Here is a 25,308-nt window from a genome sequence, read left to right as displayed (position 1 = left end):
AGCTTTCTTTAAAATAGTATTTGTTTCTGATTGGCCATAGCAAATGTTGTGACATACAGATTGAAATAAAAGAGAAATAACTCTGGGTACAAAAATAAAAGGATTAATAAGGGACCAGGGAGAACCATTGGTTGGTACTTTCTGTCTCCAGGCAGACGTCTGGTTTGGAATGGGCAGGGCTTCTTTCATGGGAGATCCATTCCAGGCATGTCAGATCCATTCTTGCTTTCTGTTATCTGACCGGCTTATTTTAAATCTTTGGTCATTAGTAAAAAATATGTAACAAAAACAAAAAATCCAACCAACCAGCAAACCAGAACAGCGGAAGAATTAGATTATGTAGACAGAAAGCTAGCTATTTCCCATTATTTATTTTACATGAGTGTAGTAGTCCTAAATATCTGCCCCTTCTTGTTTGAAAAATTCAGTTTAATAATGAGAAAATCACAAATGAATGATTAGATATTGGTACTGTAATGTAATTATAGTGACACATAGTTTGCTTTATTTCTAATTGTTTTGGTATAAATATCAATAGTATTTTCTTTCAGTTTCCTGAAGGTCTTGATTTGGGTTATAAAATACATGTCCCTCCAAGCTACTGCTAATATTGAATCTCTGACATGATGAAAAACTCTAGGAAAGGCAGACTACCAGAAAAGAAACTCAGGCACATGTTTGGGAAGCTTTGACTTCCTTTGTAAGTAAGGGAAAGTGACAAGGGGAAATTGAAGAAAATGTTACAAATATAAAGTTGAGACTCCCTAGTGATAAAGAAAGCCAATATTCATTAAGTATGTCAAATCTGTGTTCAAATTGTTTGGAGTCATAAAGTATCCCAGATCACATATGACTTGAACTAAGATTTCATTTCAAAGATCCTATCCAGAGAATTTGTGGGACACTTCTTTAGTTAACTGAGAAAGCTAAACATTTCATCTGATTCTGTTAGGACTTTAACCTGTGGTTCCAGGGAGTCTAAGTATTGCACAGCTGATGTTTGTGCCACTAAGCCAGCCCCTCCAGAATTACACATAATGCCTGCAGTATATTTGGCAGTTGGCATATAGGCTTGACCGCTTGTCTGCCTTCCTACTGAGAAGGGAAGTTACATGAAGAATCTGTCAACTGTCTTTTGCTTGCCTACTTGTACATCACCACTGTTCAAACACATGACTCTAGCGGATGAAAATGAGATAATTTCAGATCATCTATTGTGTGTTTCAAGACATCCTAAGGATATCTGACTTTCTCAGGAGTTAAAGGTCTTTTATTCTGTTTTGAACTCATGGGCTTTTGAGTGTAATTCAGATTTTGCTTTTATTAGCATTGCATGTGGTTTTACAAGTAGTAGTGTAGGTGTGTGTGTGTGTGTGTGTGTGCATGAGAAAAGATGGAGTTATTAAAATAATGAGATGTAATAATTGTTCTAAAATTTATGTTGTGATGAGGGCTCTCACAACCCCATACTTAGAAATATAAAATTGAAACAAGGTTTTAAAAATAAGCACAGACAGTCTTTGGGTTGGTGAATAGAAATATTTAATATGCAATGTAATTGCTAATTGAAGGAATTTGCCCTTTAATGAGAGGGGTAAGACAAACCAGTGTGAAAAGATAAAACTAGGAATGTATGTGTTGAATAATGTGAAATATAGATGACAGTGGCATAGGAGACACAGAGAGCCACACTGGCTCCTTGAAGGTCACCGAAAAAACCATCAATAGCTCAAAGAGGTATGGGAGGAATCACTGGGAGAAGAGGGGTAAAGGCATTTTAAGGTAAAAAATGTTTCTTGGTGCTTGAAACCTTTCCCTATTTGTCATTAACTGTAAGTTCTTAAAAATGACTATAAAGTTTAATCTTTCTTGTGTTTTTATTCCACATTTTAATTCACATCAGTTATACAAGCAAACTTCATTTTGGTGTGTCCTTATATGCACACAATGAACCTTACTCAGGCTGACTCTTTTCTTCATTCTTCCTCATTTTCCTTTCTCCCATTCCCAGACCAATTTTTGTCATTGTTCCATCTTAACATGAGTACATAGAGTGAACGAAGGTGAATATGGTCAAAACTGTCTGTCTATCTATCTATCTATCTATCTATCTATCTATCTATCTATCTATCTATCTACCTACCTACCTACCTACCTACCTACCTAGCTAATCTATCTATCTATCATCTGTTTTTCTGTCTATTTACTGACAGCATCTTGCTCTGTAGTTCAAGCTGGCCTCTTAATTCACTTTCTTCCAGCCTCAATCTCTCAAATGCTAAGATTTTGAGCAAGTACCAACCATGCCTGCAGACATTTAAAATTTAATAATAATCTCCCAAAGCTCTCTGCTGATTTTGACTGACAAGCAAGTATTTTAGGTTACTTAGAGATATTTTATTGACACAGTTGTACATTAATATTTTTAAAAATCATTTTATCCTGATGAAAAAAATGATCTGTTGCTTATGATATAAAAAAGCAATACGAATCACTCATGATGAACTAACTACTGCTAATGTTTGATGAGCTTCATTCCCATAATTTTCTATGTATTTAAGGGAGTGTATTGTATACTTACACAACAGTAGATCTACACATTTATATATTATAATATACAAGATAAATCATTATATTGAAAGCATTTTCTCAGGTTATCTCAGTATTGGATATATCTGGACTCAAGAGTAAATTTGTTTCACGAATAACTTACTATACAAGATTGTTAGCCTTATTTTGGTTCTAGTTTGTGAATACTTTTGAGAAATGTATTATAATGTTAAAATAATTACATTTATTTATAACAATACTAAAATTTAAGAGCCTGTGTGTGAAGTGAGATGAAAAGTGATATGTAATAAATTGTGTATTTTTTTGTCAGTCGTGGAACTTGAACTGAGGGTCTGAGCATTTTTGCTCAAGGTTAGTGCTCTACCACTTTGAGTCACAGTGACACTTCCAGTCTTCTGATGGTTAATTTATGATAAGAGTCTCATGGGCTTTCCTGCCCATCCTGGCTTTGAATCATGATGCTCAGATCTCAGCCTACTGAGTAGCTAAGATTACAGATGTGAGCCACTGGTTTCTGGCTAAATTATGTATTTTAAGTGGCATGTTACCTAGATTTAATTATAATTTTCTATTATGACTTTTTCTATAAAGTTCTATTATTTCCTAAAGGAAAACTGAAGAAATATTTTATTTTCTAAATTGCCTCTTTTCTTTTATAGTCTGGCTTAGAAGATTAAAGACTCAAAAACCTTCCAAGGAAAGGTTGACAGTTCTCATAAACGAAGACAAAGAGCTGAGTGAGCTGAGAGGTGTGTCGGCAGGAGTGGGGCTGGCTAATGCCTGCTATGCGATACAGTACGTAGCCTGGGTCATCTCTAGGGATCCTTATGGCAATGGTAACAGCTGATTCATCTAGAGATGGTGGTTGAGCAGAAATTCAAAAGGTCTCATGTATGTCCTACTAAGCCATTCGAACTTCATTTGATTTTAGAAGCTGTACAAGAGTTGTCTATAAGATACCTGTAAGACAGATGAGTTTTGAAAATCTGTTGTTATTATTATAATTAAGGAAAATTAAGTTTTCCATGTATGAAACTCTTAATTATGCTCCTGTGATAAAGGGAATAATTCAGTCATGGGCTTTGCTTGTAGAAATTTGTAATTCAGGACATAAAATAAAGGATTTGAGGTAGACACAAAAGTGTCCCATATCATCTATTCAGCTATTAAAGATTATTTATCATCTGATATTCAATATTATTTATTAAAAGCTCAAAACATTCAGTCACCTAGAGGAAGCTTTCCTTGCCATAATATTCCAGATGAGAAGTCTAAAAGTGAATCTGATGGTGATGGAGTTGATTTCTGTGGTCATAGTAAATACCATTTTATCTGAGGTCAGCTATGTTAAGTGAAAGCTCATAAACCCAGATGCAATTTTAAGTAGTTTTTTTACATACAGTTGCAACCTGAAGAAATACATAATTATTAGTTCAACAGAGCTAGCCGTAATTAAAAAAAAAATCTCAGAGCAGCACATACAATTTCACGTGCCTATTCAAGTGGGGGTGTGAAATGGCAGGTCCTGTCTGGGTAAAGACCAGAGGAATAAGGAAGTATTAGAAACACAAAATTCCATGCCTATGAAGTAGAACGCATAATGTGGCCAAGTCCTGATATTGTTCTTCCTTTTTCAAACACAAACACTAGCAAATTTGTAAGGGCTATGTGTTTGGGAGGAACAAACATGATTGTTTTCCAGTGCTCTTCCAACCCAAGAGGAGATTGAAAGACTTCCTACCTTCCCTCGGGAAAAACTGACTCTGCGTGTCTTGTTGGGAAGCGGAGCCTTCGGAGAAGTGTATGAAGGAACGGCCATAGATATCTTAGGAGCTGGAAGTGGAGAAATCAAAGTAGCCGTGAAGGTACCATGAATTTCTGAGCTCGTCGACATGGTCTGCGATGCTGATTTCTGACTTACTTTTTGTGTTGTGCAGACTTTGAAGAAGGGCTCCACAGACCAGGAGAAGGTTGAATTTCTGAAGGAAGCACATCTGATGAGGTATCAGGGTAGACTCAAAGTATTTTTCTATTACTGTTGTGGGTAGGAAGCTTTTATCATTGTTTCTGGATATTTTTGTGTGTGTGAGTGTGCCAGTCCTGGGGCTTTAAAGGAAGGTATGGATAAAGAATTGCTGTACTCCATAAAGACTCTCTAGGACTCCGGTCACTGTCATGTCATGCAGCTTTGTCTTTCCACCTTGTAGCAAGTTTAATCATCCCAACATTCTGAAGCAACTGGGCGTCTGTCTCTTGAATGAACCCCAGTACATCATCCTGGAACTGATGGAAGGAGGAGACCTTCTAACCTATTTGCGCAAAGCCCGCAAGTCAAAGGTAAGCACTGGCTCCATAGTATTGTTTCCTAGTGCGTATGCCCTATCATTTCCAATAATTTTTTTTTTTTGCCAGTCCTGGACCTTGGACTCAGGGCCTGAGCACTCTCCCTGGTTTCTTTTTGCTCAAGGCTAGCACTCTGCCACTTGAGCCACAGTGCCACGTCTGGCCATTTTCTGTATATGTGGTGCTGGGGAATCGAACCCAGGGCTTCATGTATATAAGGCAGGCGCTCTTGCCACTAGGCCATATTCCCAGTCCCCAATAATTTTTATTTAAGTTCATTAGGTTTGAGCCTTGACTGGTGAGCAAATATTAGAAGGCTTCTGTGTAAAAGTATCTCGTTTTATTCTTCATTTAGAACCTTGGGCTAATATTTGAACTTATTTTGACTACTTAAATCATTGGGGTTTGTTTGCTTGTTTGTTTGTTTCTGGAGCATAGAGATTGTGTAGAGTTAAAAAGACACATTTCTGTACTTCATATAGATGTTGCTCTGTCCTAGGCTTTTCTTTTGTCCAGTCATGGAGCTTGAAATCAGGGCCTGGGCACTGTCCCTGGGCCTCTTTGTGCTCAAAGCTAACACTACCACTTGAGCCACAGTACCAACTTCTGGCTTTTTCTGAGTACTTTATTGGGAGAGATGAGAATCTCACAGCTGGCTTTGAATTGTGATCCTCAGATCTCAGCCTCCTGTGTAGCAAGGATTCCAGGTGTGAGCCACCAGTTCCCAGCTTGTCCCGTTTTACTTCTAGTCTTGACGTCTACTACATTCTAGACTTATGAGGAGTTCAATAGTGTTTCTTAGAACACGAGCACTATTCATTATCTGGCATTTTAAGGCATGGTATGAGATTGTCATGGAAGTGGGGGGGAGCAGCACTTAAAAAGGGGGATCTGACATGGGGCTGTGCTTTGTAATTTATAAGACAGGAAGCAGGGCACAAGGGAGCTAATGAAAGAATAGGAGGCTGGAGACAGAGGAAGTTTTTGGATGTCTTAGATTAGAGATGATATAGGCCTGAACCAGGGTAATTGCAGGGCAATTCAAAGGCCCACACAATATGACTGTGGCCTCTAGGCAGGAAGTTAGGATTTTTTTTTCGATATGTTACTAATAAAAATATTGACTGGTATTTTTCACCTAGAAATAGCAGCCAGTGCAGGCTTAAGTATATATTTGTGCTGACTTGTTTAGATGAGAGTAGTAATCTGTGATTTGAAAACAAAATATTGCTGCCAATAATATGCGATTCATCTGAAAAATAAGCCCATTGTCCTAAATGACTTGATAAAGGGCCAATAATTCAATTATAATAGAATTGACTAAGTGGTTATTTCTACTTATAAAATCAGCTGTTTATTAAATGCCTGTCATGTAATATAGAATATTACATACTCTGCATATTTTTAAGGGATCTGGCATTCTCTTTAGTTCTTACCACACCATAGGGCTTGAGTCAAGAGAAGGCAGTTAATTATGAAGGTCACCAAATTCCTACCAATCACATCCCTGCCCACACCAACTCCCTTACATATTTTATTTTGCATCTTGCAAAAGCAATATAACTTCATCCACTTTATATATTATTTAATTAATTTAGCAAACTGAGCAAGTTCACACAACTTGTGAATAGAACCAGGTAGGTTTCAGATCTTTATTTGCATGTTTTTACACTAAAAATTCTATGCCATCTCTTTTTACTATATAGTTCATCATTCATATATATGTATATCCACACACATATGTATATATGTGTATATTTATATGATATTTGGATAGAAAGCATATAAATTACCATTTTCCTATTTTTCTCAATTCCTGTAATCATAACTAAGAGTTCCTTTAGATATCCTATGCAAATGTGTATATGCATATTTATATCTCTATCAGTATGTAACTCATATATATAGTTATATACTCTGTGCAAGTTGGATAAGTGTTTGTAATTCTCCTTTTATCTCTTCTAGTTTCATGGTCCTTTACTCAACTTGGTTGACCTTGTAGATGTGTGTGTAGATATCTCAGAAGGCTGTGTGTACTTGGAGAAGTTGCATTTCATTCACAGGTACAATGATAATATGATTGCAAGGTTATTATGGTGATTGCTTCAGTAATCAACTGTAGTTTGGGTAGATCACACAAGATACTTCATCATTTTCAAAATAGCAATATTCTCTTTGTGTGTGTGTGTGTGTGTGTGTGTGTGTGTGTAACAAAGGTTTGTATTGGGATTTCACACTTGTTAAGCAAGGTACTCTGTAGTGGGCCAGGCCTCCAGTCCAACTTTAATGCTAGTCATTTTTGAGAGAGCCTTGCTGTTTGCTCTGGTACATATCTGGACTGTGCTACTTCTAATGTTCATCTCTCCCCTTCCTTGCCTCCCTCGCACACCCCTTGGTAGCTGTGATGATAGGTGTACATCATCATGCCCAGCTTGTTCCATAGAGACAGAGTCTCATGGACTTTTCTGCCTGGGCTGTCCTGGAAATTCGGTCCTCATAATTTCAGCCTCCCATGTAGCCGAGATGTTAAGTGTGCACCACCATGCTCAGCTATTGGTTGAGAAAGAGGTCTCCCAAACTTTTCTGTCTAGGCTGGTGATTATCCTAATCTCAGGTTTCCAAGAGTAGAGGCTAAGATTAGAGGCATGAGCCACCAGTGCCTGGCTAAAAGTCTTTATAGATCTACTGTGTTATTTGTTTAGTATCTGGAGTTCTATCATTTTTGTTAAATGTGACTTTTGCCATAGGGATCTAGCAGCTCGGAACTGCCTTGTTTCTGTGAAAGATTACACCAGTCCTTCACGGGTAGTGAAAATTGGGGACTTTGGACTCGCAAGAGACATCTATAAAAATGACTATTACAGAAAGAGGGGGGAAGGCCTTCTCCCTGTCCGGTGGATGGCTCCTGAAAGCTTGATGGATGGAATCTTCACGACTCAGTCTGATGTATGGTGAGCTGAACAGGACACAAAGAAATGAGGTCTGCTTGTCACATGTCAGAGACCCCGGGGTCTTCCTAGGAAATCTTTTTCATTTTTGTTCTTAGTATGAGTGACCAGAAGACCAGAGAGCTTATGTGATTTGTCTCAAGCCAGGGAAGAACTATTCTGAGTCTCAGCCATTTGTGCTCTTCCCCCAGTCAGTTTGACCGTTTATTGTACAAGTGCATATTTAATAGATACATTTATGTCAAATATTTTGGCTGACATGCCAATAACGTGTAAGCTTGTTACTACTAGAAATCGATTATCTACAAATTAAAATTCAAGTATGTGCCCAAATGCTTACTATTTTCATATTTTTGATAACTAATTGTTTAATCTTGGATAGAATCAAGAAGAATAGAACATTGTGGGAGGGGGGTTAGTCATATCTTGGTTATTTGAATAAGAACCTCCATTTTTTGCTTGTTGACAACCAACTTTTGATTGGAGCTGCTTAAAATGTGTGCAAAGATTTATCCAGTGACTTTTAAGTGGGGCTGGCCCTAGGTAAAAATATACATGAAATAAAAATTGGTCCAAAGAACTGCCATTTATCAAAGTAATATTTGTAACTGTTTGTCATCATTCTATCCCCCTCAGCTTGGAGGGAAATGGTGAAACATTCTATTGTTTATTCCTACATGTGTCTGTATATCAATGCCGTGAAATCCCTAGGTGATGGAGAACTGTGGGGGAGGGAGTGTATGTCTCACCATGAGGAGGAAATATGCATATATGTGCACATGTATATCCCTCTAAATGCCTGTGTATACATGCAATAGCGTGCACATACACACACATATACATATATATGCATGCCAATCTGTGTGTGCTTATGTCTCTTTGAGTATGTGTGTCTGTGCATTTGTTTGTATGTGTGTCTGGGTCTTTGTGTCTTTGTACCCACCACCTCAAACCTTCCTATCACCTTTGAAATGTGGCTCATCCACAATATCTTGTTCTTTTTATTATTTATGTATTAAATTTTTTGTAGTTATATGAGTTTGAACATATGGCCTGCTAGAAAGTATTATAAAACTAAAACACTTGACTTATGCCTCCAGCCCCCTTTTGCATTAATTATTTTTTAGATAGGATGTCATGCTTTTTTAATCCTCCTATTCATAAGCTCACATGGTTGGGATGGCAGTATGCATCATCATGCCCAATTTGTTGGTTGAGATGGGGCTCAGACTGGCTTCATGGCTCTCCTTTTTTTTCCCCTCTTAATGCTAGCCTGCTTTAAAGTTATCCATATACCTTTTATAAGACCAGCAATATCAATCTCAAAATAGTTCCCAAGAGTAATGTTTTGCTGTAAACCTGATCTTTGTAATAAGTACAATTAAACAACACCCTTTAATATCCTAGGTCTTTTGGAATTCTGATTTGGGAGATTTTAACGCTTGGTCATCAACCTTATCCAGCACATTCCAACCTTGATGTTTTAAATTATGTACAAACAGGCGGGAGATTGGAGCCACCACAAAATTGTGCTGATGATCTGTAAGTTAATTATGTTCACATAATCATGTTCACAAAAACACATTGACTTGCAATCATAGTCTCAGTGGTGTGACAGCTTTAAAAAATGGGATTTAAATGTTTATATATCTCACATAAAATGTAAATTAACTGTGGGACTTAATTTACTAATTATATTAGGGCTTCTTACACAAATTATTTCACTCCGATATAGAATTTTTGAGGAGTACAATATAGTTATAGTCTTAGTAAGTAAGTATAATTATAGTTCTTTTTTATTTATTTATTTATTTTTGGCCACTCCTGGGCCTTGGACTCAGGGCCTGAGCACTGTCCCTGGTTTCTTTTTGCTCAAGGCTAGCACTCTGCCACTTGAGTCACAGCGCCACTTCTGGCCATTTTCTGTATATGTGGTGCTGGGGAATCGAACCCAGGGCTTCAAGTATATGAGGCAAGCGCTCTTGCCACTAGGCCATATCCCCAGCCCCTGATCACAATATTTTAATATTTTTTTGCATATGTATCAGTCCTGGGCTTGAACTTAGCCTCAGGCCTGAGTGCTGTCCCTGAGTTATTGTGCTAAAGGCTGCTGCTCTACCACTTGAGCCACAGCTACAAGTCTGGATTTTTTTTCATGGTTAATTTGGAGATAAGAGTCTTGCAGATTTCCCTGCCCTCTGCTGGCTTCAAACCACAATCCCCAGATTTCAGGTTCATGAGTAGCTAGGATATAGGTGTGAGCTACCAGTTCCAACTATTCTACATATTTTTAAGACTCTACTAAATAAGAACATATAAATTAAAAATTAGGTTACCTTTGTTGATGTAGTTGACATTGATTCATAGGGCATAATATTACTAAAAATTATACATATTTGATCAATTTATGATCTTAGCACAAAATGACTGAATGTAGATGATTCTATCAAGTGATAACTAACCCTTGTTGCATTCAAGTAGCTATCTCAGAAAAGTGACTGATTTAGGTCTATATTTCCAGATTGTATGCTAGGTGCTAACTAGCCTCCTATGGACAACTTCAGCAGAAATATAAAAAATTTAAACATTTCCCAATAGGTGAAACCCAGGAGGTTTCTAAAAGAATAACCAGAAAGTAGTCACACCAGGACACACACGTTATCATGCTAAGAATTGTATGAATTACAGAAGTCTTCATATCAGAGGCACAGCTCTTCAGTCTCTTGGAATATATTTTGAATGAAAAGATAACACATGAACCAGTTGGATAGCCAGCCAAAATGTAATAAAGTGCTAAACTGTGTGGTACAGGAAAATTCAAAAGGAATTAGCAGTATGTGAATACACACCATAGTTGTACTGCCTTGACGATGCTGTGTTATTTACAGGAATAGTTAGACTTGAGCCAAAAGATGATTAAGAGCTGGGCACCTTGGTTGGATGTTCTCCTGGTGAATGTTTCTGCATTATTTAAATCTTCCCCCTAGAAGAGGATAAGAATTATTATAGGCTTCTAATTTAGATTTTATAGCCTCTGGGGTATTTGCAGGGAGATCAAATACATGCACACTTGAGTAAGTTTAGTAGAAGTGAGTAAAAAAAATTCATGAATCTTTTGGTGGGAGAGAGGGGAAAATCTATAAATTAGAATTAAGAAATTATACTAAATTGGAAAACTTTTGACAGGATATGAGAAAGAAAATCTTAGCACTTAAATATGAACTAAATATTAACTAAATTGTTTTTAAAAGTAATAACTATTTTTGCATCTTTTACACATCTTTTTAATTTTTTATTTATTTATTGTCAAAGTGATGTACAGAGGGGTTACAGTTTCATACATAAGGCAGTGAGTACATTTCTTTTTTGGGGGGGGGGCGGGGGGTTGCCATTCCTGGAGCTTGCCTCAGGGCCTGAGCACTGTCCCTGGCTTCTTTTTTGCTCAAGGCTAGCACTCCACCACTTGAGCCACAGCGCCACATCTGGCCATTTTCTATATATGTGGTGGTGGAGAATCGAACCCAGGGCCTCATGTATACAAGGCAAGCACTCTCGCCACTAGGCCATATTCCCAGCCCTTCATTTCTTATCAAACTTGTTATCTCCCTCGTTTTTCTCCCTCCTTCTCCCCTCCCCAATCACTCCTCCCCCCATGAGTTGTACAGTTGGATTATGTCATATACTTTTGTAAGTATTGCAATGGTTCACCTTTTACCCTTTTTCTCTACATTTTGATGTTCTCCTTCCCTTCCCTAGTTCCAATAAACATATATACAATACCCAGTTTTTACCCATTTCTTAAACTCTCAGAAATTTTCCCCCAGAATTTCAGTTGCACAAAATTTTCTTTATGCTCCTAAGATTTTAAGTAGCCCTTTGGGCCCCTCTGTAGGTGAATAATGTACCTCATAATAATTATACAACATTTTGTGCATAGGCTCCTTAGGCATAGATTACTGAATTACATTTTGTATGGTATATGTAATTATTTTGTATTTTGGGAAGATGGAGATGAATAATAAATTGCTCTATTATAAAGTAGAAAAATGTAGTTATATTTAACTACATTTCTGTATCCAAAGACAGTGAAAAATAACATAGCTAGGAGGAAGGAGTGCTGGAAAAGTATTCCTGGTGATGAGTAGGAAAAGATAATATTGTGTCTAGTTTTGTCCAGACTAATGCACTAGGTTAAATAACTTAACCTCATGTTTATAAAATATACCATTTCCTTGTAATTAAGACTTGTCTATTGTTGCTTGAAAAGTTCATAGGAATATCATTAATAAAAAGTGAGCCATGTCTCCAGCCCTCTGCATGCTGCAGGACTCTGGAGCCCAGGCAAGGGTTAATATTCACTGCCAGCAGGAAAAGGAGCTCTGCACGGAAGTAGAGCTCTCAGAGATGCCATCCAATCTGACCTGAGCCTTAAGTTGTCATGATGAAGATTAACTACTCCCCTTAGAGTACTGAAGGAACTGATTTTTATTTGAAGCAGTTCTCTAAGATCACAGGCCCAGCTTAGAGGGTTGAAAGTCTTCCCTGAGCCACGCTACACCTTCTATTCACTGATTAAATACTCAGCACCTGGATGCACTTTGGGTTAGATGAGCTCCTGGATGGCTGTGCTATTCACAGCTATTATTGGAATGTTGGGTTCAGAGCATTCCTGCCCTTCTCTCCTTAGGTTCCGACCTGTAAAGGGGACAGCTCAGCCATCAATATTCTCTCCAGGTTTTAATTTGCATGACAACCACACCACTCATGAGAAGAAACAGGATCAAAGGGCAGGCTACATCAAGAGGGAGCTCTTTGGGTCCTATGATAGACAGATCACATGGGCAACTAGAATTCTGGAAAGTCTCTGAGATGTAGGAGGAAACACTGCCTGAATTTGGAGGTTTGGCATTATATTAAGAGTATACTCTTAAAATGCTTAAGATGCTAAGTGGTCTCTGAGATGCAAGTAAAGAAACTCTTGAAATCTGTATTTTATGTGTTTTGTCTACAAAGCTATATAGACACTTAATAGTGGAAGATGCTGTGATGTTTTCATGTGTTGTACTTTAATAGCTTCATGAATCCAAAGACTAGGAGACTAGTACTGAATACAGCTAATGAGTCCCATGCTATTTTGAAAAATAATTGAGATAAAAGAGAACTAAAGTGTTTTCATAGTGAGTGGAGGAATTTCAAGCCCAATACTTGACCAAATGAGATACTTAAGCATAATGAGCAATTTTCTAGAACAACCAAGCCAGATACATTTTAACAAACTTGAGGACTAGCAAATTTATTTTGAGCAATATACTTGATTATTTATAGCTGTAATCGTATACACATATATAATTCATGATATTGAATAATAAACAGTGAATAGTGTAAGTAAAGAGGCCCCCAATATGCCAGTTAACAGTGGTTAACTAACTTGAGAGACAAAGGTAATACTTTTTAAGGGACTGTTGAATTCTTAAAATGCTTCTTCTTTTTATTCCACAGCCAGTTTATTCTTATTTGACATTACAAGTTGTATTCTCTACTTTTAGATGAGATTGCTTTATATAGCTCCTCTTCTCTTGTCTTTATTTTCTCTGCATGTTCCTGCAATCTAGAAAATTAAATAAATTGGCAATTGGATTCAATTGCCGCTAAACCATATTCCCAGCCCAGATATTAACTATTTTTTTAAGTTTGTATAAGAATTGCTGGATCATTGTTACCTAGTGATTGATATAATCTTGTTCTAGCTCCCTTGCCTTTTTATCTTAGTCCAAACTACCACTATCCCTCACTCTAGTTTTCTTTAACACCTTCCACTTGGCCCTTATATAGGCCATTATCCATCTACGATCTAGAATAATCCTTCAAAAATGTAAAGATTACCTTTTTTTGGCAACGTTACTCCTGCCCTAAGACCTTCATAAATTTCCAATTACTTGCCTGGTCTGTGAGACCTGCATACTCATGCCTTCCTCTTCTGAGTTTATCTCATTCTCTCCCCTTAGTGACTGCACTTCAGCCACGCTGGCTTTCTTCCAGATTCTAAAATGTGCCAACCTCTTTCCAAATTTAGGACTTTACACGTGCTTTTCCCACTCCTAAATGCCCCCTGACTTCTATCCACACCCTACTCCCATGACTAACATTTTATTTTCCTACAAAGTCCGTGGGCTTAAATGTCATTTATGGCAGAAAGGCCTGCTGTGAATTACTTACCAAAAATGTTCCATGTCCATTAGGATGAATGTTTCTTTCCTTTCCTATTTGTAAAAGAATTTAACATAATTTGAAATTTGAATTATATATACATATGTATATATTTCTGCAGATATGGTAGTATTAATACTCTAAAACACTTTCCTAGTTTGTGTTTACCTATTTGTTCTTCTTTCTGCCCCCAATTTTCTTCCTATCCACAGAAAATCAAAAAAGGTCAAATACTTGGCAATTGTCATAATTAGCAACTTGGTCATCAAACTCGGAGGAGTTATGAGAGTCCTTTAGCTCCTTGTTAGTACCAGGGTTGAGTGGTGGTAACACTATAACTTTAAGGATAGTCTAATAAAAACAGCTGTAAGTGGATACTTAGTCTTTTTAAGCTCTAGGGAACTGTGGGGGAAAAAAGGGAACTCTGTAGAGGGAGGAAGGTGAAGGTCCTAAGACTTCCTTGGGGGCTTCAGTTAGGTTAGTCCACACCAAAAGCCTTCCAGTTTGAATTACAAGGTCATTGCATAAGGGACCCCCACATTGACATGGGGGAAGAAGGGAGCGGTATGTAAGAAGAGAGAATGGTGTATCTGGACAAGAGGAGGTCTGGTTTCTATTTCAAGTTTTCTTTGTTTTCCACATTGTATGACTGTTTCTGTTGAGAGCTAGAGATTCTGCCAAGAGGCACCCTGAGGGCATATGAAAGAAATGGGCCTGGTTTCCTGGCCTTGTCAGCAGATAGGGGATTTGAGGGAAGCCTGTAACCAAAGAGAATAGAAGGACCTGTAAAATGGCAAAGTGCCCCAAGAATAGGTGAAGAATTCAGGTGTTCATAGTGGAAAGATGCCTACAGGATAGACCAGACCAGTAACTCTTCACTGAATTCCAGGGCAGGCACTGAGATTAGTGAAGATTTGGAAAGCATCCTGGGGTTCAAAGAATCTACAAGTGCATTCTCACGCATCACAATAAGCCTTTCTCGTTGGAAACTGGCACATTTCATTATATCAGTTTGGAAAGCTGGATGGAGGAGGTGGAAATAGTCTGGAAATAAGATAGTCTGAGTTCCTTTATGGAAAAGTTCGAACATTTCCTAAATGGATAGTCTGAAATGGGCATCTAACCTAGGTTATAAGCTATATTGCGATAAATGAAGCAATTTTTTCTTCTGCTAGTTGGAGAATTCAGAAAAGACCTGATTAGTTCTAGACAATATGAAAGAGTTACTTTCCTTTCCACTTCCTGTACCTGTCACCTGTGAGGACGGGAGTCAACATGGCTGCATCCCCAGCCCCTGATACTTCAGCAATAGGTGGTGTGAAATAAGTTGCTGACAAATCTATGAGTGAATGAACACTAGGTATGTGGGCTTGTAAGCCTGATAGCCTCCTCTCCCATAGCTTCAGCATGCTCACTTCCTAAGCAACACTAGGCCCATCTAGTAAGGGCAGTAAATAATTAGCCTCCACCCCCTCTTCCTTGAGATGACACTACTTTAGGGCAATTATGACCATATAAGGCAACAAGATCTCCTTAGAGTGACCTTCAGGCCTGGGCAGCTGCAGGAACCCTTATCTGCCATTTGGACAGCAGCCATAAATCCTTGGCCTACATGATGTAGTCCCTGGTCCCCACGTCCACACCAAGTTCCCAGCCTTCAAGACCTCCTAGGTTATACATATGTCACCACAGACAATAGACCTTCTCCCAGTGAGAAGGGGTCTTGTCGGCCCCCTTTGCTGGCAATAAACTCTTCCTTTGTTCTTCTGTACCTGGATGTCTGCGTGGTTTCTGGCAATGTCTAATATATTCTAACAGGGCTGCCCAGATATTTCTTTAAAATAGTTTTAGTTATTATATTATTAATTTATTTATTCCTTTACCATACAAAATTTATTTACATCACATCTTTTTGAAGTGGTAAGATCACAGCAAGAGAACAGGCCACCCTGTAACAAATCCATGTATAAAATCCACCATAAAAGCTTTAAAAAAAAAAAGAAACACATTACTTTTTTGGTATTTTTTTTTGAACTAGCATACAACACAAAGCTAAACTGATTCGTAGTTTGCTTATTCCCAATCTTGGGAGAAATACTGCCTTTTTACAAAACCACATGCCTCTTTGGAAATTTAAGACATTCCTACACCTGACAAGTGCCAGTTGACTTACTCTGAAAGAGATATTTCCTCTTATGTTTTTTGTTTTGTCTGAGACTGGGACTTGAACTTAGTATCTGATGCTTTCGCTCATTGGCGGAACACCTAAGGGTTGGTTCTTTTTTTTTTTTTTTCCTGTTTTTCCAGATATTTCTTAGATAAAGGTTTAATTAACCAGCAACTTATGTCTGGGGAACTGATAGCACAATCATGAACTAACGTTCTGGAATCAAATCTAGATTTTATGTGTGATTTTGCCTCTAAATAGCTGTGTGGACAAATATTAGATTCTGTTTTACATAGAGTATATATAAAGTCTTAAATCTCAGCTTCTTCAGATTTTGTTTTTTTTTTTTTAGATAACCTTTATTTAACACGTGTTCTTCAGTAATTTTTTTTTTTTTTGAAGAGTAACTTTTTGGATTTTTTTATTGTCAGGATGATGTACAGAGGGGTTACAGCTACATGCTCTTCAGTAATTTTTATAACTCTACTGAGGAGATATTTCGGACATCCATTCATCTATTAACTTGGATTAATAACTAGAAATAATGTTAACTGTTGAAAGAAAGGTGTTACCTATTAAAGGTAATATATTGCAAGTCTCTGTTAAATGAGGAACCAAAGTGTCTTCTCTGATCACAGAGCACTGGAAATAACTCAGACTTTCACTTGTAAAATAACTTTACCTTGGTTATCAGTAATAATGTATTGTTAACATTTATTTACCATCTTCATCTACATATACAGGTGGAATTTAATGACTCAATGCTGGGCTCAAGAACCAGAACAAAGGCCTACATTTCATAAGATTCAAGAGCAGCTTCAGTTGTTCAGGAATTTTTCCTTAAGAAGTATTCCTCAAGGCCCAAATGAAGCCATCAATGGTGGAGTCATAAACGAAGGCTTTGAAGGTAAGTTTGATTCTTCAAAAGTTTCTAGTTTTTTTTTTTTCCCAATGCAAAGCGATCAATGCCAAAATGTAATGTACAGAGAAACACTTTAGGGTAGATAAGAAAAATACTGATGTCATCATCACAATTGTTCATTGTGTTTCTTTAAAAAAAATTACTTGGTATTGTGTACTAATTTTTTTTTACAGGTAGTGCTATGCTCCATGGATTTCTACTATGTGAGATAGTAATAACAAAAATTGACATCCTAGGCTGTATTTTCATGAGGTCTGTTCCTCTCCTCTCTGACTTCCACCAGTTGAACCTCAAGCTCAGATTTGAGCTGATTATACTCTCCATTTATGGTACATTGTCATCATTAACCTATGCAGGGTTCCTCTCTTGTTTTGTTTATTTGTTCAGTCCTTTTGTCTCCATATTCCTCTCCTGTTCTATTTCCTTCCTCCCTCAGAGGCAACCATTCTCATTATTTTAATGAGTATCCTTTTATTTGTATGCTTTCCTGAGAAATATATATTGCTTGGCATGCATGAATATGAGGGCCCTACCAGAAAAGGGCTCCAGCTTGTACTAGACTCTCAAAGGTCAATGGTATCATCCTTTTCCCATGTTGCATTGCTTCGTGCATCTAATAGGCTGAGATAGGTAACAAAATGTACAGAATAAAATTCTTTTGTGAAAGGTTATAGTAACAATCCTAGCTAGGTGTTTTTTTAAATTTTAGTACTTTTTATGTGCACTAAATATGCTATGCTCATTAACTCAAAGAATCCTAATAGCCTTATGATAATGTACTCTTAAAGTTTCACTCATTAACGATGACATGTACTGCAGATTTTGTAACAATCACATATTTTGTTGAGAAAAATGATGAAATGAAAAATTAAAACTTCTTAATTAAGAATTAATAACTAGCCAGGCTAGTTCTAGCCAAAACTAGCTAAGCTAAGAATGTGGCTTAGTGGTAGAGTGATTGCCTTGCATGCATGAAGTCCTGGGTTCAATTCCTCCGTACCACATAAACAGAAAAAACCAAAAGTGGAGCTGTGGCTCAAGTGGTAGAGTACTAGCCTTGAGCAAAAATAAGCTCAGGGACAGAGCCCAGACCTTGAGTTCAAGCCCCAAGTCTGGCAAAAAATAAAATAAAATAAATAGCTGGGTGCCTGTAATCCTAGGTACTGAGGAAGCTGAGACCTGAGGATCACAGTTCAAAACCAGCCCAGGCAGGAAAGTCAGTGAGACTCATATCCAATTAACCACCAGAAAACTGAAGTGGTTCTGTGGCTCAAATAGTCGAGCTCTAGCCTTGAGCTGAAGAGATCTAGGACAGCACCCAAGCCGAGAGTTCAAGCCCAATGACTGACAAAAAGAAAAAAGCACTACTCAGGTGATGATGGCTCATGCCTGTAATCCTACTGACCACAGTAGGATAGTACTGATATCTGAGAGCCACAGTTCGAAGGCATCCTGGACAGGAGAGTCTGTGAGATTCTTATCTTCAGTCAACTACTAAATAGCCAGAATTGTTGCTGTGGTTCAAGTGGTAGAATGCTAGCCTTGAGCACAAAAGCTCAGGGATAGTGCCCAAGCCCTGACTTCAAGCCTCAGAACAATCAGTATCATCATCGTTGTACAGATGATAAAACTGAGGGTTAGCATGTTACTCATGATGATCCTGCTGAGTTGGGGTCAGAGTTTGGCTCTGTTCTTGAGCCTTCACCATCTTCCTTCTCAGAGCCAGTGCTGCAGTGAGGAAACTGGACAAGCACTTTTCCTGGATATATTATATTATACATACTATGCTGCACAACTAGTTACAGTGAAAGAACTTATTACATTTGGTTGCTGGAAAAGAATCACCACTTTTTCCTGGTTATACCAATTCATTTAAGTGCCATGCCTTAGTGGAAAGAACATGTCAAATACTATTAATAGGGATAGAGAAGCAAGCATAACGATTGAGAATAATAGGACAAGTTTTATAGTTGAACTATGATCATTTAGACAGAAACGAGCAATACTGGGCCATGACGGCAGTATAACTTTAGTAAAAGAGGAACCATCATTTTGTTATTTACAATGAATGTAAATCCTGCAGGTAAAAATAGAAGGAAATATAGAAAGCCGGAAAATTTTTGGTCATTGTGATTGTGATGGAACCAGAGAGGCAGGGAAGAGATAAGGATGAAATAGAATGGAAGATAGAGTTTGCAAGTTTGCAAAATATACAAATGGTGGGACAGTTACTGCAAGGCAAACCTGAACTTAATTACTAAGAGAACTGCGCTTAATGACAGTTTGCTGCTTTGCAGACTGGTGATTGTACTTAGCAAAGCAATAAGGTGTCTGTCTTTGTTGATATTGTGGTAGATAAAGAAGAAAGAAAAGCCACTGGAGGGATTTTGTTGTTGTTGCTTAAATAAAGCACCTTAGGATTATAGCAATTATGCCATGTCTATTCTATGGTCCTACTGACCTAATAGGGTAGGGAAGGGATAGAGGGAGAGAAGATTAGTAACGTATCTGGGCATCTAGTAAAAATATCCCAGTGACTTCATCCAAACATTTGTGTAAACATCACCTCATCCGTCCAAGAGAGTTCTACAGGAAACAAATCTAAACGCTCCTCTGTTGTTCTAAACATAGCCAGTCAGTCTGCATATGTCTCGCCCATAAATACCCTGTCTTACTTGGAAGCCTTTATTTTAATATTTTTCTCTTAAAGAGGTTGTGGAATGAATGTTGTCTTTATTCAGGATATCTGCTGTAAGATCTGACTCATAGGCATTGTATTAAATACTTCTTATTTTATCTTTAAAACAGTTTTTAAACAAAAATAAATGAAACTCCCATGTCACCCTGTCTCTCATTAGCTCTTTATGCAACAAGATGTATTAATTAGTTGCTGAAAGCTTGCCAAGGTCAAGTTACTAAATATTGCTATGAACCAAAGAAGTTGTTAGCTAATGGTTTTTCTCTGATACATGACAACAGAATTTGCAAAAACTGTTTATTTGCCTCATTTTCTAAAAAAGGATTCTTTTCAGCAGAGTGTCTGTGGCTCACACCTGTAATACTAGCTACTTAGGAGGCTGATCTGAGGATCGCGGTTCAAAGCCAGCGCAAGCAAAAAAGTCTGTGAGACTCTTATGTGCAATTAACTACCAAAAAGCTGAAAGTAGGGTTGTGGCTCAAGTGGTAAAGCACTAGCCTTGATCACAAAAGCTCAAGGACATTGCCCATGCCCTGAGTTCAAAACCCCAGGAGGGGCACAAAAGAAAGAAAAAGGTTCTTTTCACAAAAACGCAACAAAGCATGCTTGGCAGGGAATTTCCAATAAGAATTAAGGTGTGACAATGAAGTAGCTGGGAGGATAGATGCATGGAAGTGTTGTATATTGTACATAGAAGTTTTTGTTGAAATTCTGAATTTTAGCTTAATTTCTTTCCTTTAGTAGTTGAACAGAGGGCTTTTAAATGTTAGCTTCCTTCCTTCCTTTCTCTTTCTTTTTTTCTTTTGGTCATGGGGCTTGAACTCAGGACCTGGGTACTACTGTTGCTGATCTCTTCTGCTCAAGGCTGACACTCTACCACTTTGAGCCACAGCTTCACTTCCAATTTTCTGGTGGTTAACTGGAGATTGAAGCCTGGGCTGGCTTCAAATTGTGATTCTCAGATCTCAGCCTCCTGAGTAGCTAGGATTACAGATGTGAGCCACTGGCACCCAGCTCTGAATTTCTTTAACTTCCTTATAAACAATTTAATTTATCCAGTCATTGGAGTCCCTGAGCTACTTAAATATTTTATTTCTTTCCAGCATGTTTATGTCTTCTATTGTTATAATCACATATAGCAAGTTATTCTAATTTCTCAGTGAATTTCTCAGTGGTTTTAGTACCTACTGGCAATATCCATCAGCACTCGTGTCCTTTCTGTGGCACTAGTCAAGCTTTGTATTAATGAAATTGTTTATATGATGGAGAAAGTTTACAACACAATCTGAATATTTCTATGGCTTGAAATATGACATAATGATTTGGGGGACAATGAATAGGAAAATCAGATCATGCCAAGGAGCCTATAAGCATGTGCCTTGACCATCTTCTTTTATAATGTAAAGGATGTGAAAAAGAAATACATAGATCTTAAAGCAAGGATGAAATTCATGTGCTGTTATGATAAAATATGATTTGCAGTTCAGGTGTGAAATATAGTAAATAGGTAAATCCATTAGGAAAAACAAGTACAATGCATTGTTTCCCTTATTCCCTTGAAATGATTTTATTTTCCTCCTATTTCAACTTTAATACATTCCAAGTAAATGAAACCTAGCTGTCCATAATGGGGAAGTTCATCATGTAGGCAGAATTATAGGCCCCATCATTAAAGCCACACATTGATATACTCTCATGCTGGAGAGAAGAGGAAGGCTCAGTATCTATCTACTGAAGTGCTTCTGATGTTTAAAGTGTTGTACTTCATGAAATGATAGTATACCTCTGGTCAGAAGTTTTCATCTAGATATGACCACCCATAGATTGGAAAGTACTAGTAAAATACAATTCTTGCAATTTCAATTTCTATATTTATTTTATATAGATATTATAAATATTGTATACAGTATATTTATCTTTTTGGTTGCTTAGATTTTGTGAAATGTTTCAGAAACTTTGTTATAGGACTTCTTGTTTTTCTACACAAGAAGATCAAAAAAAGACAAAGTATCATTTGCACAGTTGGGAAGAAGGCCAATTACTTGTTGGCTGCCTGGTTTTCTGCTGCTACCCACATGGCTTACACCTGGTTTTCTAGACCTCACAAGTCCCAGGGACTCCTGAGGGCTGCACAACCCACATAACTCTTCCCCACACGGCATAGAACCCTACCCAGCCCACAGAGAAGACAAGAATCATTCACATTCACTCCTTCTGTGTGATCCTGAGAAAATTATTTAACTCCTCCATGCCTCATTTTTCTTAATTTTTTTCTTATTTATTGTCAAAGTGATGTACAGAGAGGTTACAGTTTCATACGTTAGGCATTGGATACATTTCTTGTACTGTTTGTTACCTCCTCCCTCATTCCCCCCATTTTTCTTAATTTTAAGAGAGAACAATACTGGTATGTAGTTAATAGAAGAATGAGTTAATATATGAACATAGTTTCAAACAATGGTACAGAGTAAATGTTCTATAAGTGTTAATGCTATCAGAAAGCATCACAACAATGGACAATATATTTCATGTCATTTTCCTTTTCCTTCAATCCTGCTGTCAAAATGTGTGAGGTTTGCATCCATTCTATTCTGTGGTCATAAGCGTGTGCATTTTACTTGCCAATTAGTGTTTTGTTTTGTTTTGTTGGTCAGTCCTGGGCACTGACCAAACACTGGGCACTGTAGAACTCGGGACCTGGGCACTGTCCCTGAGCTTCTTTGGCTCAAGACTAGCACTCTACCACTTTAGCCACAGTGCCACTTTGAGCTTTTTCTGTTTATGTGGTACTGAGGAATCAAACCAGGGCTTCATGCATGCTAGGCAAACACTCTACCACTAAACCACATTCCCAGCCCTGCAAGCTAGTGTTAATGGTTTCATATGACCATTGACCCAGTGGGAGAGCTGAGGGTATCCAGCTCAACTGGGTGCTGGGCTATTCCTTCATCCACACCTATTATTGTCCTGCCTTTGGACCCTTGATCTTGCTCTTCTCTTCCTCTTAAATGTTCTTAAGATAGCCACAACATGAATTCCCTCAGCTAATTTGGGTCTCTGCTAGAATTTCACTTGATTAAAGAGAAATTTGCTGACACCCTGTCTAAAACAGTGGCCCTTTTCCATCACCAATTATTCTCTTGCCCTTTATTCTGCCAAGTTGTCCTTCATGAGGACTAGCACTCTCTGACATAATTAGCTGCCTACTAGTTTATTGTTTCTCCATTAGAATGCAAAGTCCAAAGAGCAGCAACTTTTTATCCTCAATACCTAGAATACAGGGTGGCTTGTAGTAGGCACCCAGTAAATATTGATGAAAGGATATTTTAGACAGAAAGAGCTTTCTGAGGCATTTCATAATTTCTTTCATAAGGACAATGACTTAGTCTATCTGTTAACTGACAACCATGTGGTCTTACCACATTGAAAGTTCCTTACTTAAATGCACATTACCTTTTATGATTATCTTTCTGCTTCCCCAGTAGACTGGAGTAGTTTCCAGAACAGGGAACACCTCATTTATTTTTGTTTTCCCAGCACTTATTAGGACTTTATTCATTAATGGTTCTAATAATTATTTGCTGACTACATATATAAAGTTGGTGCTATAATATAATCTATACACTGTTCCCAGCAAAGGAAATTAAATAGATGCTAGAATAACTGTCCTATTTTCTTTCCCCACAGGTGAAGATGACAATATGATTAGCTTGAATTCAAATGACACCATGCCAGTTGCTTTGGTGGAAACCAAGAACCAAGAAGGGTTAAACTATATGGTACTTGCCACAGAAAGCAACCAAGTTGAAGAACATTCTGAGGGTCCTCTAGGCGCCAAGGAATCTGAATCCTGTGGTCTGAGGAAAGAAGAGAAGGAACCGCATGCAGACAAAGATTTCTGCCAAGAAAAACAAGTGGCTTGCTGCCCTCCTGGTAAGCCTGAAGGTCTGAATTATGTTTGTCTCACCCACAGTAGATATGGAGATGGGTCTGATTAATAGCTGCTTGGGAAACAGAGTTGAGATAGACACTCTCATTAGATAGTTACTGACTGAAAAAAAATAAAGGATAATAGATAATAGGATAGTAGTCTGACTCTGATTTTGCATTATAAAGTGCTTGAGTTTTCATCTCAAATTTGAGAATCATATGGTTTAATCTTCCATATCAATGGTCTCATTTTCAGTAGAGCTTTTTTACATGCAGAAAGCAGAGGGAGACTCAGAAATGTGGAAAGAAAACATTACTCTCCCTCTTTCCCCTTTCTCCAGGGTAGTGCTGCCAACGCTTCAGTTTTGGCAAAAACTTCTTGACCAGATGGTTAAAAACAGAACTATATCTGTCCAAAGACCTGGAGGGAATATGAAGCAAGCTATGGGGCAAGCAAAGTTCAGCACTGGTGCTGACCAGCCCCCAGGGTGACTTGGTGGCACAAATTTCATACAGCAGCAGGCCAGTGCTAGCTGAAGTGAAAGATAAGAACAAAGGCCTAGAGTGCTGGGCACGGGTGGCTCACACCTGTGATCCCAGCTACTCAATTCAACTCCAGCTCAGGCAAGAAAGTCTGTGAGACTCTTCTCTCCTATTAATCACCTGAAAACCAGAAGTGGCACTGTGGCTCAAAGTGGTAGAGTACTAGCCTTGAGCAGGAAAAGCTCAGAGACAGCACATGAGACAGAAGTGTAAGCTCCACAACTGACCAAAATAAAATTCCCTGGAATAAAGGTAATTTCAGCAGCTTCAGGGAACAAATCTAATCTTTATTTTGAAAGATTGACACTAGCTGATAGTGGCAAATAGATCTAAAGGGCACATTTTCTCCCAGTGAGGCTTGCCAAAACTAAAACCACAGTTTTGTACCCAGTTCTAAACTCGAAGAGCTCCACATATCACATGTGAATACTCACTCCTATTCACCAAATGAAGATATGGTAAAGGGCAGAGAAAGAACATTTCATTACATGATACAGGCAGCACTTCACTGCATCTTTTTATTATCCTTGGAATACAGATATTTGCCTTAGGTTAAAAATGGAGATTTGATGGGGTAGAGGAAATTGGGGAGGGGGAAGAAAGGAGAAAAATGAGGGAGGAGGTAACAAGTTTGCTAAAAATGTACTCACTGCCTAATGTATGAGACTGTAACCCCTCTGTATATCACTTTGACAATAATAAATTTTAAAAATGGAGAATTGATAGCAGGGGATAAGTATGCCTAGTTAATCCAAAGGGATCAAGCTTCTGTACAACTTATATAAGACCTTGAGTTCAAAGCCCAGTACTCCCAAATGCGTACAAGGTTGGTAGAGTATTTTGTAGAAAAATAGTAACAAGTCTGGTTCAAAAATACTGTTCTGCTCTTAGCAATACTTGTAAAACAACTGGCTTAGAGGAAAGATGGTGTATTTTATTAGGATAATTGCTTATACTTTAAACTGAAACAACTGAATCA

At 37.9% G+C, this 25,308-nt stretch overlaps 1 protein-coding gene across 3 annotated transcripts in view; it reads left to right on the top strand.

Annotated features, from left to right (window-relative positions):
• Ros1 (ROS proto-oncogene 1, receptor tyrosine kinase) overlaps nt 1–24,400 on the top strand; it is a 96,809-nt gene extending 72,409 nt beyond the window's left edge. For all 3 annotated transcript variants that reach the window (XM_048354636.1, XM_048354639.1, XM_048354638.1), the window contains exons 36-44: nt 3,231–3,366; nt 4,274–4,436; nt 4,509–4,573; nt 4,779–4,908; nt 6,880–6,977; nt 7,662–7,865; nt 9,270–9,404; nt 16,980–17,143; nt 23,544–24,400. In XM_048354636.1, the coding sequence (XP_048210593.1) occupies nt 3,231–3,366; nt 4,274–4,436; nt 4,509–4,573; nt 4,779–4,908; nt 6,880–6,977; nt 7,662–7,865; nt 9,270–9,404; nt 16,980–17,143; nt 23,544–23,854 (1,406 nt within the window). In that variant the 3' untranslated portion in view covers nt 23,855–24,400. The remainder of the gene's footprint in view (nt 1–3,230; nt 3,367–4,273; nt 4,437–4,508; nt 4,574–4,778; nt 4,909–6,879; nt 6,978–7,661; nt 7,866–9,269; nt 9,405–16,979; nt 17,144–23,543) is intronic.
• Nucleotides 24,401–25,308: the final 908 nt, after the last annotated feature.

The sequence above is a fragment of the Perognathus longimembris genome, chromosome 9 (genome assembly GCF_023159225.1).
Source record: "Perognathus longimembris pacificus isolate PPM17 chromosome 9, ASM2315922v1, whole genome shotgun sequence".
Classification (NCBI taxonomy): domain Eukaryota; kingdom Metazoa; phylum Chordata; class Mammalia; order Rodentia; family Heteromyidae; genus Perognathus; species Perognathus longimembris.
Note: the sequence above shows the minus strand (reverse complement) of the source record. Positions and strands in the feature narration are given on the sequence as shown.